The sequence below is a fragment of the Phalacrocorax carbo genome, chromosome Z (assembly GCF_963921805.1).
Source record: "Phalacrocorax carbo chromosome Z, bPhaCar2.1, whole genome shotgun sequence".
Lineage (NCBI taxonomy): Eukaryota > Metazoa > Chordata > Aves > Suliformes > Phalacrocoracidae > Phalacrocorax > Phalacrocorax carbo.
The window spans coordinates 43,695,192-43,713,995 of NC_087548.1; the positions used below are offsets into that span (position 1 = coordinate 43,695,192).

The 18,804-nt window shown below is 43.3% G+C and overlaps 1 protein-coding gene across 4 annotated transcripts; it reads left to right on the top strand.

The window, feature by feature from the left end:
• Window positions 1–4,341: 4,341 nt before the first annotated feature.
• On the top strand, window positions 4,342–14,511 carry IDNK (IDNK gluconokinase). 4 transcript variants are annotated; one of them, XM_064438161.1, is made up of 5 exons: window positions 4,356–4,424; window positions 4,532–4,562; window positions 5,056–5,142; window positions 6,634–6,677; window positions 8,870–14,511. In XM_064438161.1, exons 1-5 carry the CDS (start codon window positions 4,384–4,386, stop codon window positions 9,207–9,209), a joined length of 543 nt encoding a protein of 180 aa, XP_064294231.1. In that variant the 5' UTR covers window positions 4,356–4,383; the 3' UTR covers window positions 9,210–14,511. The 4 variants fall into 4 exon arrangements, with proteins under 4 accessions (XP_064294233.1, XP_064294231.1, XP_064294235.1 ...); XM_064438163.1 differs by lacking the exon at window positions 4,532–4,562 and having other exon boundaries at window positions 4,342–4,424; XM_064438165.1 differs by lacking the exons at window positions 4,356–4,424; window positions 4,532–4,562 and adding an exon at window positions 4,693–4,948.
• Window positions 14,512–18,804: the final 4,293 nt, after the last annotated feature.

Below are 18,804 nucleotides of genomic sequence, written 5' to 3' on the forward strand. Positions count from 1 at the left end.
AGTCCCCATTCAACTCAAACCAAAAGTATCCACATATCTTATTGGATCTACAACTTAGTTAAACACACCGTAAGTGGATACTGAAGCGTCCGCAATGTGATCCTGTTAAGTCAACCATTTAGCTGAGTTTTATCCCGTCATCTCTCCAGTTGATCACTAACCTGAATTATATCTGCACAAACCAAATGAACCACACCAGCAGGAAGTCTGAATATAATTGCCTTCTTCACATTGCCTACAGGCTCTGGCGTCTGTATAATTCAATCAGTTTTCTCCCTCTCCTTTTCCCCTCCCTGCAGCAGCATCTGCAGAGTGCACTGCTGCCTGTACAGCTCTGACAATGAATGCTCGTGATTTGTTAGCCTGGGCTTGAGTAAAAGAGAACTTCTGGCAAGACTTCCTGCAAATACACTGATATAAAATAGCAGTTAGATTATAAAATGCAAAGTTCTGTATTATGAAAAAAAAAAGCTGTCAAACAGAGAAACAGATGTTTTCTCTGCTTTGTAGTAATCAAGCTGGATAAAATTGTGATAAGGTGGCTACAAAAGCAGTTGGATGTGCACTCTAGGTGGGGCAGACACTTGCTCTTGGTGCTAACAAAATCTCAAGATTTGTTGTGACAGAGCAATTAAGGTTTCAATTCTGGGAATGGGAATAGCAATTGTGATAATGCTTCCAGGGGTGAAGCGACCCACAGGTATTTTGGGGTTTTTTGATTTGGATTTCTCAAGAACTCTCATCAGAATGAAACATTTCCCCCGCCTCACAATCAATCAGCCAAGAAATTGAAAAGATGCAGGCAAATTCAATTACTTTAGCACAATCATGCTGCTATTACAGTATAATTTGTGTTCAGTCACTGGGTGCCTTAAAGGAATCATTGTGGCCTGTTAGTAATTTGAGGACTGGGCTGTTTGGGTAGTAGCCTAATAACTTGGAAGGGTCTGGTCTTTGTTAAGAAACTCATAATAGGTATGTGAAATACAGGCAGTTCCAACCTCAATTAAATAGTCAGAGACAGATAACAGTAAAAAAAAAAAAAAGCAAGACATCCATCATTCATAACGTTATTTGAAGTGCACTGCAAAGGAAATGAAATTTCATGCAGACTGGGAGACTTAATGTACTTTCTGAGAATTTCTTTCAAAGTTTGATTCATATAAGGTCACATTACCCCTTTTAGCTTCAGAAACTAGGATTAACTCAATCTTCCTCATTTTGAAGAAGCACTTCTATTTGAGAAACTAGTGATATAATCTAATTAACTGATACACATTTAATAAATCTATTCCTTCAAAGGAGGAGCTAACTTAAAATAGTAGTAAAGAAGAAACAAATTAAGTTTAGTTCATTAAGAATCACTACCACTATCAGATCTTTTATCTAGATAAAGTTTTGGTGGGTTTTCTTTGTTGCTTTTTTTTTTTATGTCTGAGCAATGAACTTACTCATTTTGCAATTACCTAGATAGTCTTTCCTTACAGGAAAAACCCCAAAGAGGAAATCCAATGTATATAATGAAAACAGGGAGATATTTTCCCATAAAATGAATTTTTCAAATTTCAATACACGTCTTTTGTTATGGCAGTGCCCATGAAACTTTTTTTTTTAATTAAAGAAGAATAAAAATACTTTTCTATCTGTCCCATAGCAGAGAAACCAGAAGGCAAATTGCAGAAAGAAAGAGTTAAAACTAACTGGATGAATCAGTATCATTAATAACGTGTTCATTTAAGACCTCTTTTATTATTTCAAACCACAATTTCTCACACAGATGGATGAAGCCTTGGATAAGTAAGCAAGGTACACCATTTCAAAATTCATATAACAGTGTATTTGAGGAGTAATTACAAAAACACCATGATTTTTAAAATCTGAGCTTTTTTAAACATGGATAGATCTATCATATTGTGTCAAACAATTATGACCTGTACAAGCAACATTACATCAATATCTTTAGAATTAGCACTACTGCCTATTTTGGAACAACTCAGTTCCTGTAACCTAAAGTACATACCTACTATGCACCATTCTACAGTGGTAACTGTGGTCTCTAAGGCATTAGCAGCTGAATCCTACAGCTACAGTGCAACATTCAATATGATACGAGCCTCCTCGGTGTCCAACCAGTGTTGCCGTTTTTTCATGGATACTTCTTACCTTCCCAACGCCCTACCACCAGGCCATCTACTCTAGGTACCTGCTTGCCCGCCCCTCTGGAACATTACAAGACGTCTGAGCTCAATTGACCGTTACCTCTTTTTCGGCCTGTGGATTGTGTGTAAGTAGAATACATAGACCTTGGACTGGAATTTCCAGATGTTTGGTTGTTTAGTTGAAGTGCCAGTTCAGACCCATCTGCCAAAGTCTGTAAACCCCTACCAGGCCCACCATGCCCACTGGGCAAATCAACTTTGCCACTCATGTACGGCGTACGTGGCTTGTGCAAGAATAACAAACACTGTTTACAGTAACACAACTTGCTGTGCAGGCACAGGCCATCAGTCAGGAGCATGAGGTGCAGGTCTGGGACATCCCACACCCATTGGGCACGCCTATTCCCCTGCCTCACTCTACCTCGTCTCTCTCGGGAGGTGTTCCCTCCGCACCTCCAGGCAAGACACAGACCTGCTACAATACTTGCCAGAAGGAAAAAAAGAAAAAAACCCACGTTACTCCACTTGCACATTATGTCATCCATATTTATTTAGACTGGAACCTTTCCTGTGAAGAGCCTCGCACCCAAAGCCTCTTGTATGTGCAGGGATTTCTGTTATTCCCGACTACTGCCACGCTGCGGTCCTTGTTGCAGCATTAGCCATAGGCAGCAATTTCTCCACCTAGGATACAATGTGATCTTGCAAAGCTGAATTTTAAGAGAGGAAGCTGAAAACAAAGCACCTGACACAAACACCACAGATTTTCTTGGTTATATTTCAACATAAATGCCTACATACAGCAGCAGCCTTGCTCATGCCTGACAGGAGAGCAGGCCACGCACCATGTTCTTCTGGAACATGCAGGTGGAGCAGCTCCCACTGCAAATGCTGCTCCCCTACCAGCAAAGCTCCCATCAGAGCTGATCGGCAGCAGTGTTGCGTTTGATCCTTAAGCTCAGAATACATGCATGCTAATGGCGCAAATACTTTGTGTCTAAGGGCATTGCCACAATTTAAAAATATGACTTGGTTAATCCTTAAGAAAAATACAGAAATTGAGTTAGCTGTGGCATGGCTAACCAAGAGAGGAATCTGGGGGTTCTGGTCAATGGCAAGTTGAACGTGAGCCAACAGCGTGCCCTGGCAGCCAAGAGGGACAACCATGTCCTGGGGTGCATCAAGCGCTGCATTGCCGCCGGGTGAGGGAGGGGATTGTCCCGCTCCGCTCTGCGCTGGTGGGGCCTCACCTCGAGTGCTGTGTGCAGTTGTGGGTGCTACAGTACATTAGGGATATAAAGGTACTAGAGAGTGTCCAGAGGAGGGCCACAAAATTGGGGAAGGGTTTAGAGGGGAAGCCGTATGAGAAGTGGCTAAAGTCACTTGGATGTTCAGGCTGGAGAAGAGGAGACTGAGGGGAGACCTAATGGCGGTCTACAGCTTCCTCACAAGGGGAGGAGGAGGGGCAGGCGCTGATCTCTTCTCTCTGGTGACCAATGACAGGACCCGAGGGAATGGCAGGAAGATGTGCTGGGGAGGGTTAGGTTGGGTATTAGGAAAAGGTTCTTCCCCCGGAGGGCGGTGGAGCACTGGAACAGGCTCCCCAGGGAGGTGGTCGTGGCACCAAGCCTGACGCTATTCAAGAAGCACTTTGGACAACACCCTGAGAGATATGACGTGAATTTGGGGTTGTCCTGTGCAGGGAGTTGGACTCAATGATCCGTGTGGGTCCCTTCCAGCTCAGGGCATTCTATGGTTCTATGGCTAACGGGTTAATTAAATTTTAAAAGCAGAGCTTTACAAGCGAAGGGTAAAACAGCATCCAACAGGCGCTAACGCACGCTTTAACACACATGGCAGGAATCGTTGTTTCTATTAATTCGCGCGTTACCGAGGCTGCAGACAGTGAACACAGCTGGGGATGGCTGGCACAGAAGCGCCCGACCAGGCAGACAGAAGGGCTCCGAGGGGAAGGGTCAGGGGGAGGATGGGGTAACTGCAGCACAAGGAGCGACGGCGGGAGAAGAGAGCGGCGGGCGTGTGCCGGGGCAGGGGAGCGGGGGACCGGGCGGCGGGGCAGCGGGAGGAGGCGGCCTGGGCAGGAGGAGGCGCTTTCGCCGCAGACACCTCCCGCGGCCGTGGCGGCAGGAAGGAAGGGGCGGGGAGGGAAGGGAAGGGAAGGGAAGGGAAGGGAAAGGAAGGCGCAGAGGGATTCGGTCTCGCCATGGTGCTGCTGGTGGTGATGGGCGTGAGCGGCTCGGGGAAGTAGGTACCGGGGGGGCTCCGGCTCGGCGCTGCCGGAGGCGGCCCGCGGCGGGTCTGGGCCCCTTGCCCGGTGGGGTTTGTAACCCGCTGTCTGTGCTTCCCCGCAGGACCACGGTTGGGTCGCGGCTGGCCGCGAAGGTACCGCCGCCGGCCGCCGCGGCTGATGCGCCTCCGCCCGGGCCGCCCAGCGAGAGGCCTCCTCTCCCTCCTCCCCCCACTCCCCCCTCTTCCCCCCACTCCCCCTCCTCCCCCCCTCCTGCCCCTCCTCCTGTCCCCCCTCCCTCCCCCCCTCCCGGCGGCGGGCAGGCGGCCTGGGCCCACGGCCTGTCCGCCGCCGTCGGCCGTGAGGCCCGCCTCTCCCCGTGCCCGTGGGTGTGTGGGGAAGGGGTGTGGGGGGCTGCCGCCCCTCTGCAGGGCCCTCTGTGGCGTCGCGCCCTCCGGCACCAGCCCCTGCTGCCGCTTGCCGCGCTGGCTTTGCGATTTCTGCTCGTCCTCATGGCACAGGTGGTGATTCCTGCTGTGGTGTAGGAGGCCTGTAATTCCTTAGGTGCCCTCCTTGTAAATTCTGGCATCCTTATTACCTCGGCAGCTTTTGCTGAATGATCCGTAATCCTACTTATTTCTCCCTTAGCTGGGATGGAAGTTCTACGATGCAGATGATTATCACTCTCCAGAGAATAAAAAGAAGATGGCAGAAGGGATGCCACTAAACGATGAGGTACCTGGTATAAACCCAGAAAGAACAGTCACGGACATGTTTGTCTTCACCTTGGCATAGGCCTGCAGTTGACACGAGGGGGAGGCTTTTTGTGTTACAAAGGATTCTGTTTTAAAAAAAAGAAAAGCTATCAAAGTGTGCTTGGTAGCTCACAAGGGGCTCGATGCTGATCCGGGATTTGTCAGAAATCTCTCCCTCTACATCAATATACAGAATTGCAGCTTTAGATTGCATGCTGCTGCTTTCGGTTAAATACACGAAGACAGACAAATGTTTCTGCTGAAGTATTTCATAACTTCCAGTTATTGCAGTGATTACTCCACAATCTTATGTTTTATACGCTTGTACTTAGAATGTGCTTCCTTCAACCTGTTCTTCAGCCTAAACGGATAAAAGTGATTGAGTTTAGTTGTACGATACTTAACAAATTCAGAGACTTGAGTAAATGAAAAAAGTTACAAGATAACACCGCTTGAACTTTTTCTGGGAAACCTCTAGAAACATAAAGCTGAACTAGGGAGTTCTTCAAAGCACTCTCTATCGACTGAAAAAATATTCTAGATTCTCGTTAAAAATCTTTCACTAGTGGAAGTTTGTATAAGCCAGTATGTCATCTAAAGCAGCATTTCACAGTTGAAAGACTCAACAACCATGGGTGTGCGGTGCCCAGCAAGAGGAAAGCATCTCTTCTGAAACACCAGAGGTGCAAAATCGCGAGAGTGTTCTTGAAAGCCGGTGGGAAGTTATTCTGTAATGACAATAACAAAAAAAAATGTTGCATTTATTTGTCCATATTATCATTTCTGGTGTGCACCCAGCAGTAACAGCATCGAAAGATGAAATGGGAGCAGTTGTCCAGTGCTCAACAGGCATGACAAAAGTTTGTGGGAGCTTAAAACTTGAAATAGGACTATAACGAGAAGCTGATCAATCACTCGCATTGTGTTTGCCTAACTGCTGAGTGAAAGCGTTGCAAAATTGTGGCTAGGATTACATTTATTGGTGATTGCTACTGTCCTAAAAATGATATAATTAAGTTATTGCGGATAACTAAATTTAGATCTGTCTGTTCCTGAAAACCTCAACTTCGATCCAAAGCATTGTGTGTATGCCGAGATATAAGGAAAAAGAAATAACAGGTGGGACTGTATATTTGAACCATATAATAGACGCAAGTGAAAAGTTGACTGTCATCCAAAGGTTTACAGGGTGTATGTGACATATAAATACATACTGCTTCCACCAGATACTTCTAGGTGTCTGTAATATAAAAAGTACTATTCCACTAAAAACATCTTATTGATAATATGCCTAGGGTTTCTCGTTAGCCTTTGGGCAGTGGTAACAAATCCACATTAGGAAGAAAGAATCAAAACTGAACTTGCTGTACAGTTTAATGCTAATTTTCATCTGTAGTCAAATGCTTACAGTGTTAGAAGCAACTGTTCCAAATCAATTTCTTAATTTTGAACTAACTTGTTTTCTTTCTAGGACAGGATTCCTTGGCTTTGTGCATTGCATGATATACTAAGGAGGTAAGAGAACACATAGCTTTAAAGAATTTGGGCTAAAACAAAAAAAAATGTATCAAAAGTATTTTTCCCATTGCATTCCAAAGCAGAAATGCATGTAGTAGTGTAAAAACATCCTGCAGGTAGTAAAGCCGTTCTATTTTGACTAATCTAAGCTGTCATAATAACTCCTGAGGGTGATTAAATCCCTGAATAATAGCATTAGGAAAATTGTTGCCAATGATAGTTGGTTTTCTACTGTCTATGTAAAAGTAACTTCAAGGATCCAGCTCAGCAATAAACCTGACATTAGCTACTTACAAAGAATATAACCACAAAATACACCAGTCACGACAGTAGGACAAAGTTTTGTAAAATGTTGTCAATTTGAGTGAGATACGGTGTCAGGTTCGCGTGACACCATCTGCCATAGGATCCTTATAGAGAAGCTGATGGATGTATCAGCTGGTTGAGCAGACAGGGAGGTGGACTGAAAACTGGCTGAACAGCGAGGCCCAGAGAGTGATGATTGGTGGCACAAATTCTAGCTAGATGCCAGTAACTAGCAGTTTACCCCAGGGGTCAATACTAGGTTCTGTTCCATTTAGCATCTTTATTAATGGTCCAGATGATGAGGCAGAGTGGTCTCTCAGGATGTTTGCAGAAGACAGCAAACTGGGAAGAGTGGCTGATCCTGAGGGACCTTGTCAGGCTGTAGAAATGGGCTGACAGGAACTTTGTGCAGTTTAAGAAGTGCAAAGTCCTGCCCCTGGGGAGAAACAACCCCAGGCACCAGTCCGGACACTGGGGAGCACCCAGCTGGAAAGCAGCTGTGCAGAAAAGGACCTGGGGGGCCTTGGTAGACACCCAAGTTGAACATGAGCCAACAATATGTTCCTCTGGCAAAGCAGGCCAGAGAGATCCTGGGCTGCATTAGACAAGGTAGTGCCAGTAGGTCAAGGGAGGTGAGGCTGCACCAGGAGTACTGTGTCCAGTTCTGGGCTCCCGTTTACAAGAGAGACATGGACGTACTGGAGAGCATCCCACGAAGGGCAGTGTAGATGATGAAGGGATGGCAGCATCTCCCAAATGAGGAAAGGCTGGGAGATCAGGGACTGTTTAGCCTGGCTTTACACAGTGGCAGTTACTTGCTTGTGCCTGTCAGGTGAGTGTACTTCCATGGAGCATGGGTTAATTCACTGAGAAATTTATCTGTCTGGATTGTTAGGCTGGGTCCATTGTTTTATGTGACCTGCTAGCCCAAGGCCACTGCCCAGCTCCAGAAACCTTGCAAAATCAAGTATATTTTAAAAGAGCCTAGTGCCAATGTTTAATTACTAGGACGTGTAAGTAGCTGAGGCTGGCATTGGCCTACCTAGGTGATAATAGTAAGTATTGTAAGTTCCTACTTTCCTGTGAACCAAAATCTGATGAACATAGCATGATTTTTAAATAGGTTTATACCAAATCTTAGCTCACATTTCAGTCACTCTTCATAGAGACAACTAATTCTGGATTTGCTTTTCAGTGGAAGAGACACACCCACAGTTTAATGCTTGTTTTATTTTAAGAAACCTTGCCAATAAAAAGCACGTGTGCAATGCATTAATTTAGCTGCATCAAACTCGTTGTTTAACTTGAAGTTGGCATATGTGGAGTGCTGCCAATGAAACACAAAATTTAGGAACACAGGAATAACAGGAAACATAAAATTTAACACAACAGTTAAATCTGAGACAGTGAAAACAGGTGTTGGAAGTGTACCTGCATATGTATTTAAGAACAAAGCTCTGTGCTGTTCAGCAACCACTTACTCTCCAGACAGATTAGTACAGTAATTTTATAGGTAACGGATGGGGTTTTATGTGGATATTCAGTTGCTGCTGTTCTCAGCAGTTAAGGAAATGATCATGATACTTCCTTGTGCTAGAATTTAATTTAATTTAGGAAAGAATGGTGGCTAATAAGGAAGGTTGCCAAGATGGAGATTTTTACCAGGAGGCTGGCTAGACTGTCCTTACTTTCAAATTACATCTTTACCTGCACTGGAAATTTGGTTTCAAAATCCTGTCAAAATGACCAAAAAAAATTCCACTACTCCCAAGGCTGTCCTCAGCAAGGATCCAGGGCTTGCCTCCCTTGTTCAGCAGAACTAATGAGCCATTTTATTGTACCACATGTGGATGGTTGTTTTTTTCTTTTTTTCTTTTGGATAGAGAAGACTTATCTGGGCAAGATGCAATTCTGGCCTGTTCTGCACTGAAGAAGATGTATAGGCATGTATTAGTTAGTGGAGCATCTGCAATTGAAAGCAACCAGCCAGAGCAACCGGGAGAAAATGCAGCACTGAAGATTCTCTTTGTTCATTTGGATGGGCCTACAGACATCATTGCTGGCCGCCTGGAGAAAAGGAGAGAACATTTTATGCCACCTGGACTTCTCAAGTCTCAGTTTGATATTCTGGAGCCTCCTAGTTCACCAGAACACTTCATTACTGTCAATCTAGAAAAATCTCTCCCTGAAATACTGCTGGAGATTGAGCATTTTTCAGGGTGAGGCTTTTCTGGAGTAAGTTTCTGAATTTAACATACAGAAATTCCCTTAAGGATATCAAGGGTAGGGAATTGAAACAGCATTTTAATTATTAAATTGATTATTACATCAAAACAAGTTATTTTTTTCCAATAATTAAATGAATTGCAATGTTAAGAGCTGGTTTACTACTGTTGATATTTTTATCATGGCTCTGTAAAAGACATACAAGATGAAATTTTCAAAAAACAACTTTTTTAACCCTTCACCATACGAAGTTAAACCCCCCATTTTAGGAAGACCCTTCTTTTGAAAATGGTACTCAGCACCCCACAGCCACTTGCTCACTCCCCCCAGTGGGATGGGGGAGAGAATCTGAAGGGTAAGAGAAAACTCATGGGTTGAGAAAAAACAGTTTAATAGGTAAAGCAAAAGCCCCACATGCAAGCAAAGCAGAACAAGGAGTTCATTTGCTACTTCCCATGGGCAGGCAGGTGTTCAGCCATTTCCAGGAACGCAGGGCTCCATCGTGCGTGACGGTTACTTGGGAAGACAAACGCCATCGCTCTGAAAGTCCTCCCCTTCCTTCTTCCCCCAGCTTTATATTCTAAGCATGAGGTCATATGGTGTGAGATATCCCTGGGGTCAGTTTGGGTCAGCTGTCCTTGCTGTGTCCCCTCCCAGTTTCTTGTGCACCCAGCAGAGCATGGGGAGCTGAAAAGGCCTTGACTGGTGTAAGCGCTGCTCAGCAACAACTAAAACAACAGAGTGTTACCAACGTTATACTAAATCCAAAACACAGCACCACACCAGCTACTAGGAAGAAAATTAACTCTCTCCCAGCCGAAACCAGGATGTCTGCCAAGGGTGACAATAATTTGATTTCTCCATTTTAATTTTTACTCTGTCAAAGATGGAGATGGGCACTACTTCTATTAAGTGATGAAATAATTTGCAGCTGTCTTAGAAGCAATATATTTTTTTCTAGAAGTATAAGAGGCAGGAACACACATGACGAGGTTCTGTGCTTGACACTACCACTGTCTCACTGCCAGATTTTCAACAAGGTGTAGCTTCTGTTTGTGTCCTTGCTAACCTCACCAGGGCACTGGTGCCTTCATGAGAGCTTTCATGAACTCTTTATTATATGCATCAAAAAAGCTGAAAAAATGTGAGAAAAGGGGGAGGGATGTGAGACTGTACAAAATATAATTGTATGGAAAGCTTTAGAACAGTAAACAACCTGATCTGGGTGAAAATGTCCCTGCTCACTGCAGGGGGGTTGGACAAGATGACCTCTAAAGGTCCCTTCCAACCCAACCCATTCTATGATTCTGTGAAAGTATACGTGGCATCTTACTGGCTCTGAACTCCCATCATTCATGTTCAAAGCATACCCACAGAAGTGCAGTGGAGAGAGAGTCAACCAGTGATCTAAGATACTGAATACAAGATTGACAGAACTTTCCTTCTTTTAGAAACACTTACTGTTTCACAGTTGGACCTTCTCCTTCACTTCCCTTTTCTGGTGTGCTTTACTCTTCCGTCTCAGCCAATGTCCAGTCCAATATATGCTTATTGATAGGTGTTTATACAACTGCTTTAAAGCTTAAGATTAAACTATTTCAAATACAGTTTTCACATCTTTTTTTTTTTCTTTTGTGATCAGAAAATCCTATCTAATCAGTTACTTAGCTCACAGAATTTAAGGTTAAAACCCTTTTATATTGCATAAGGGTTTCTTTAAAAGTTCATTATGCCTTGTTACACAAGAGGTGCCTTTTTAGTTTAACAATGAAAACTACATATAGTTTTTCTAAGAAAGATTTGAGTCACGGCTGGAGTCATCCCCATGAGCCCAGTTGCACATGGATTATTTTTAGTGTCTCATGCAACTTTTTATTTCTAGAATGATGGATGAACTCCTGTAGAAGCAAAACTCATGTTTAGCAGCATCTCTCTGCCATTTTTCACCTGGATAACTAGTTTAAAAACATTTGGTTTGGTTCTCATTTTGTATGAGTAGCAAGGACTTTGCAGTTTACTAGACAAACTACTGTGCTTAAATCAGTGCAATAAATGGTCATTATCTGACTGAAAGCAGCCAATTTTAGATACAGATTTGGGATTGTAGACATTACACACCCGGTCAGAAGTGGTCCTTTCCTGTTTGTTCATGACCTGGAGGGAGAATACCAGTCAGTTACCTGTTCTAGTCTGCTGCTGTATGCTACAGCAGCACTAGAAAAAAATGCTTGGTCTCAGTTCAGAGCCTGTGTCTTCTGAGAGCCAGTGTGCCAGCTTAAGACTCAGAGACAAAGTTAAGTGCAAGAGCCAGGCATGTCTGGCTGGTTCTTAACACCCTCACATTTCAGAGACTAGGCACCTCTACAGACCAAGTGGCTCATCAGAACCGTAGAAGTGAGTTTGGTAGCTAAGAAAATCGAAGAAATGGCACCCTCTTGTGGTACCTCTGCTTTTAAAGAAGTCTTCATATTTTTCCAATACACCGTTTTACAAAGAGCTTTCCTAATATACCCACTATTAAGTAGAGATTTACACCGACTTTTTTTCAGCCACAATAAAACTAGATCAGGTCACTGTACAGTGATGGGAAAGCAGCTCCATCCTATCACTAACAAATGATCAGACCTTCAAATTAAAAACAGTATTAGGCAACATTCTCACGTGTGAGTGCCAAAAAGGTTAGACTCCAATTTTCAGATCTGTTCGCCAGCGTGTATAACATGCTTACAGAGTGGCTGGCACTAACAGAAAATTGTACTCAACACCTAAAATCCATTTTCTCTTAGGGAAGGCTGTGTAAGCACCTTGGGTGTTGGAAGCCTTTTCTAAACAAAATAGTATGTTCTTACTTACAGGCAGTTCATGCTTCTGCAAATTAGGTCCAGGTATTCCTCACTCTTTGATCCAATGACAGGAATATTTCTTTCCCGTAACCTTTCAATATATTGGCTTTTTGCTTTTACTTAAAACAAAACAGTGTATTTCCACAGTTCAAATTATGCTGACAGGAGAATGAAGCCACCATTTAAATTAACATGCCATTAATCTTGTGAATGGCAGGTGCAGTTTTCACTACCAGAGTTCAGTACTTTAGTCTGTTACATCCTAATTATCTGTGCTTGAAGGTTGTAATTCCCACCTACAGCCTTCCATTACCCTCACTATTCTAGCCTCTGCATTTACTAGAAATTATCAGCACCTAAAGTCAGTCGTATTTTGCAGACCTAGTGTCCATGAGATCCTCCTGTTCCCAAGAAAGGGAAGCTGGCAGTACATGGATGAACACAGCAAGCTGTTAAAAATACACCAGTTGTTTTTCAGAATGCTGATCTGAAAATAATGCCAAGCATCTGTGCTTCTCTCTCAGAATCTCAGGAGAGGAGGGAGTTTGCCTCTACCTTGCTCCATCTCAGAAGGGGATAGATATAGCCAGAAAAACTGCAGAATCTGCCCCTCACAACAAAAAAGTAGAAACCAAGAAGCCATTAGTTTCACTGGAAAGTGAGGGTTCAATCTTCAGGAATACAACTTCTTACAGACACTTTTCCTCTTAACTCTTCCTTTAGGAAAGGACAGTTGAAAGGCTCCTGGTAAACTTTTCATTAGCTCCCTCTGGTGTTTGATTTATTTTCCCCAACACAGAACCAGGCTTGTGTACTTTGCTGGACAGAACTGTTAAAATTTACTATTATTTCTTAAACTTCTGCCACAGTGCCGTGTCTCCGGACTTTACAATGCTAATTCCACGGGGGCTTGCAGGAGTGGTTGCTTTTTCCCCTCTACAGGGAAAGCCCACTTGGTTTCTGCCAGCCTGTTCACGTGTGGCTGCAGGAATGCACAAATTGCTTAAAAAGGATAGCGACCTTGCATTTCACAGGGCGATCTGTGGATGCCAGCTCCACAGTTCGAGACAGTTCCAGATACTGTGTAGAAGGTTGTTGTCAACTTAGGTAGTTAAATAGTCTGTTCCTGGTAGTCTGAAGGACAACAAAGCATTACTTGTGTTCACTTATATCCTGTGCATCACAAATTAAAAGATTAAGATGTCAGTCATCCAAATGCAAGCCACATACAAACCCTCTCTGATTTTAATGATGATGTGCATTTGTACAGTGGAAGGAAAAGATCACAGAACAATCCCTGTACATAAGTTTCATTTACCTGCCCAAACACAACCCTACAACATTTCATTTACTTAGGTGTTTTGTTGGTTTGGTTTTTGGTTTGGTTTTTTTTCTTTTTTAAATGAAGTTAACACTGTATCAGGGATGTTGTATCTAGGTTAGTTGCAATTCAGATTAGTTGGGCATCTTATTTATATTTAGCTCAGGTTATTTGGATGCAAGTTTTCTGTCCATATTTTGAAATACATTTAGCAAAGGCAGCAAAAATGAACGAGGAAACATCCAGAGTTAGAAACTGCTTTTCCTGTCTCTGCCATGAGCACAAGTTATCTGTGGAAGGTACATGCACTATACCTCCTCAAAAACATGTGCTAAGCACAGGTCATAACATGCTGTGTGGATACTGTACCTACTACAGCATAAGTATTTTGCAATGCTACAGTGAGGAAATAAAAATGAAATGTTAGATCCAACAGCAGTATCCGTTCATATATTAAACTACTCCCAGGAATGATAGTTGTCTTAAACATCACAGGTTACCTACACAAGCAAAGGAACAGACCCAGCCGCCTGCCAGGTCAGCTCTATGTTGAGGTGGTTATTTTATTATGCAGGCACTGAACCAAGAGGCGTAGGCAGACCCCCATCCTTTACAAAACTAGCCACCTTGCTGTCACGTTCCCAATAGCACTCTAACAGCATTTGATTTCAATATATTTGCATTTTAAATCTTTTTAAAGGCACCTGTCAGTTCACACTACCACGACCTCCAGCTTTTTTCTTTCTGTAGCAGTTACTTTCTCTAGCAGCAGTTTGATGATCAGGCAAGGCAGTTGTGTAGACAATCCTATGAGATCATTTGGTCCAGTGTAGGGGAAGAGAAGAAAGTAGGAAAATAAAGAGACAACCTTCACGCACACATGCCCTTCTTCTGGTCCAAGAGGCAAGCAGCAGTTTTCAAATACAAGTTGACAAAGTGCTCGGAGTTAACTATAAGATTGCTTCTGAAAGAAGAGGTGTATGGGAGTATGGTACTTCTGAAGAAATAATTTTGAAAGGGGGCAACGAGTACAGGGGCAGGGGACACAAAGAGGAACAGTGTAATATGCTATTAAACCAGTAAGTGTGATCTTTCTTTTATTGTTAAAGATGTAATAAAAAGTCTACCCTACTTATCAGCCTTGTTCTAGTTACTGTGTTTTCTGACAAAACTAAAATTCCTCCTATGCAAGAGATGACTCAGTGTTTCACCACTACTTACAAGAAAGTAACTGTTGTTACTAGTTGACAGTTGGTACTGATAAATACTAATTGTACTTCAAGAAGGAAACTTAGCTCAAGGGCTTAATTGAAAATTTAGGTTGAACTTCATCTCTTGTGGAAATGCAATAAAATTTTACTTCAAATATAGTGTCTTTTAATTCGTAACGTGCAATTAAAATACGTAGGTGAACTGAATGTTGTCTCAAGATAGGTGTTCATGCTTGTTAAGATTCATTGTTTGAGTGTCTTGGTAAAACTTGGTAAAAATTATTCCCTTCCCCATCTCACCTTTGCCCCTTCATTTGACAGTAGCCTTTTGTGGATATTACAGATTGTGTTTTTAAAAGGACCTGCCTTCTGAATGCAGGGGGTCTTGCTTTTTCAAGGCAAGGTCCCAGTAAGGCACGCTGTAAAGTCAAGTCAAATGAGTTACTTTGAAGAGCCTAATAAACAGTCATTGTGAAAAGGTAGTGATTATTCTACAGAATCTACTTGCTCTGTATCGCTTCCATATCACAGCCTTGTCCTCAGTGCAATGAAAGCCACCCACCCAAGAGAAGTCACTGTGAAGATGTGGTGGTGAGCCTGATCACCCAGTAGGAAATAAAAGTAATAATAATTTTGTACCCAAACTGTAGGCATTTTTAAAAGGTTTTGATTTTATTAAATTAATTTTACCAACAGATTCTATTATTTATCTCTGTTTAACACTCTGCGCTGCTGCACCTATGAGACTTCGATCTGAAGGCCTGTCAGGGGCTAGAAACTTGTCTCAACATTGTTGGCAGGATAGTTTCTTTAACAAAGCCTGATTACTGCGGCAGCTGAGCAAAACAGTTTAATCACCAAGGTTGACCGGACAGGAATGTGTGCCCTGTTATCTTGGAGTACTCGTCCCGCGCATACACCCGGGCCCAAGGCCGACTGGCAACATATGGGGGGGGGCTTGGACCCTCTAGAACTTTCTATCACCCTCTAGTGACAGTACTGGGCATGCGCCCCACCGCCGTGTGGGAGGCAGGGGTATGCGGAATGTTATTGACTATGCAGGAGAGCAACCTTATAAACAGGAACATCCTCCCCTCCACTGGCTTCAAAGATGCATCAGACACCCGGACTCCCCCCTCGCCCAGAGCAGATGGACTGCCACAGATCCGTGGTGATAGCTATCGCAACAATCCCCCTCTCTCCCTCCCTCCCTCCCTCTCGTACCCTTTTTCAAATTTTTTTTTCTCTCTTCTTTTCTCTCCTTTGTGCAGAAGGCAGCCTGTCTCCAAATGATGTACGATCAGGAGCTCAAGCCCAACCAGAGTTCTCCAATGATGATGACTGTGGACACAGAGAGGATGACTCCCCTGATCTGGGAACTCCCTGAATCCCTGAAACCCATCGGGATCAAATTACAGGGAAAAATTCTAAACACCTCAGAAGGAGAAAGAACTACGGCCGCTCTAGGAGGGACAACAACCCCGACCGTCAGCGGTCAGGAAGGAAAGTGTGGGTGTGGGGGAAAGTAGTGCAGGAATTATTTTGTTTTTGGCAGAAGGGACCAGAAGGTCCTATCCGACTGATTGGGTTTTGTTCTAGAAGTTTTAAGTACACCGAGAAACGATAATCCAGTTGGGAAAAGGGTTTGTTTGCAGTGAGCTTAGTCCTTAGAAAAGCAGAGCAAACCATACACCAACAACCTATAGTTTTAGGGGGACCCTTAAGGTAATTAAGCCTGTGTTAGCAGGGACACCTCCCCCTGACAGGGTGGCTCAGAGGGATAGTGTGAGAAAATGGTATGCTAAAATTGAACATTATTGTAGTGTTCCCCAAAGGTGTTAAACACACAGGAAGAAGTGACAAACCTTCTGGAGGAGGGTACCCCCACTGCCCTTCTGTTGTTAAAATTGCTCCACCTTTTTCAGAGGAGCTGCGAAATGTGTGGTTCACAGATGCCTCTGCCAAGTGAGAGGGCAAACAGTGGAAGTATTGGGCTGAGGCTATTAATGTGGATACCAAGAGGGAAATAACCGAAGACAAGGGCAGTGCCCAAGTGGGAGAGTTAGTGGCAGTATGGAGTGTGTTACCATTGGGGCCACCCCCCTCGTACTCGCTGAACCCCTTACTAGGCATGCCTGGAAGGCTAAAGATGCCTGGAGAAAGGAGCACAAAATTAACACTTGCTGGATTGTCCCCTCATTTTAACTGTGCAGACAAAGCCCAAGCAGGGTGAGTCAATACTGAGTTTCATTTCACAGGAGACCTTGGTTGGAAAGGACTGAATGTGGCAAGATCAACATTTGATTTATGTAACCATTTGTGGTTTTGTGATCTTTTTTATAACATTTGTAATCCTAGGCTGGATGTGTAGAGCAAAATGTCAATTTTGTTGTTTTGGTGTATTGTACAGACCGCGACCCCTGGATCAATCAGTTACCCCCTCAGGGACTCTGGGGCTGAAGGGAATGATATGAAGAATTCTTTCATGCAATTGGCTGAACAAATAGCAGGTGTTTACAATCTCATGAAATGCTGGATAGGTGGAGGGCCGTTTGGTCTATCAGGTTGGCCCTGGGTAGCTATACTTTTGCTACCGAAATGGTTGGTGAGCAGGTACAGTGAAGCAAATGGGAACAAAACATGGGAAAGCTCACATGATTCACCATGGCACATACAATTTCCTGAGAAAGGTAAATATTGTTTGGCTAGAACACAAAAGGATGGCCCCTTCATGGGCAACAGCACAATTGAGTGGATGTATCAGAATTAAGCATAGCCATTCAGGTGGGTGAAGAGCCACCTAGGAAGGGTGAATTCATATATACATATGACTGAGTGAATGATAAAGGATACACAAATGCATTTCCCAGATTTTGGTCTTTTACACCTAATGCCAGTTGAGGTGACACTGTAGACCATGATTTTCTTTGGGACCAGGAAGCCGGAGCTTACAACTGTAAACCTCATAACAGAATAGACTGGCTCTATTGAGGGATGTGGGAAAAACTTTGTTCAGACTCACCCTGCTGTGAAAACACCACAATGGAATCACAATATTTTTGTGGTGGAAGTGACCCATTTGATTTAGAACCTACCCCTTACTTTGACCCTTCACCCCATGTAGGACGTTGGAGAGGACCTTTTGCTAATGGATCAGTGGCCCTTAAGGGACACTACTGGATATGTGGAAACCATGCATATAAAGCACTGCCAGCAAATTGGTCGGAAATATGTTATGTTGGTGTGATTGTCCCTAGCTTCTCTTACTCTTAGAAGCAGGTGGAAAACATTTAGGTGTTCAAGTATTTGATGATTTGAAGCGGGAAAAATGATCCAAAATTATTGATACCTCCCTCACTGATGGGAGTGGCCAGTCCTGGGGTAAAGATGTGTGGACCCCTCAACGTATCATACGACATTACAGACCCGCAACATGGAACCCCAATGAATGGGTTAGTGGTGCTCAAGAACCCATTTACAACCTAAATCACATTATCCTGCTGCAAGACCTATTGACAGATCAGGCAACCCAAATGCGAACTGCAATTCATCAGCATCGCATGGTTCTCCTTCTAGCCGAAGAAGGTGGAGTCTGTGGGAAATTGAATTATTCTAATTGTTGTTTAAAGATTGATGACAATGGCAAAGTTGTAGAACAAATTACTGCTGGAATACAGAAATTAGTTCATGTTCCCGTCCAAGGCTGGAATGTTGATATGCTCTCCTGGCTTCCAGAAGGTCCTTGGGTTAAACGAATCTTATTTTACCTATTGTGTGGTCTAGAAATGTTACTGGTTTTGCCATGTGTCATCCCATGTTTCATGCAGTTAATCTGATGTGTTGTCGCAAATATGCAGTTTCTACCCACTGTGTCACCTGATGGAATTAAACAAATTCAAGCTGTACATCAGCCTGTGTCATCCACAGTCCAAACTGCATAAACTGTTTGTCTCCCCAGTCTGTTTTTTTTTTTTAATTGAAAACTGAATTGTTATGGATGTTAGGCATTGGCCTTGTTTAGAGTTGATACTATTACAATGTTTTGGCCTTCATAGCTAAAATTTTTGTTATTGATCTAATCTTTCTGCCTTTCTTTGTATTCTTTCTCTCATCACTGTCTCAATATTCACCACCAATGTTGAGCCACAGGGTATCTATTTCTGGCCAAATAAAGTGACTTGGCACTTGACTCCATTTTGACTCTTAATTCTGTTTCT

Bases quoted from the DNA above. Each gene is read 5' to 3' on its own strand.
- IDNK (XM_064438161.1), top strand. From the start codon at position 4,384: ATGGTGCTGCTGGTGGTGATGGGCGTGAGCGGCTCGGGGAA. The intron at 4,425-4,531 runs GTAGGTACCGGG...GCTTCCCCGCAG, and splicing joins GGCGTGAGCGGCTCGGGGAA to GACCACGGTTGGGTCGCGGC. The intron at 4,563-5,055 runs GTACCGCCGCCG...TTTCTCCCTTAG, and splicing joins GGTCGCGGCTGGCCGCGAAG to CTGGGATGGAAGTTCTACGA.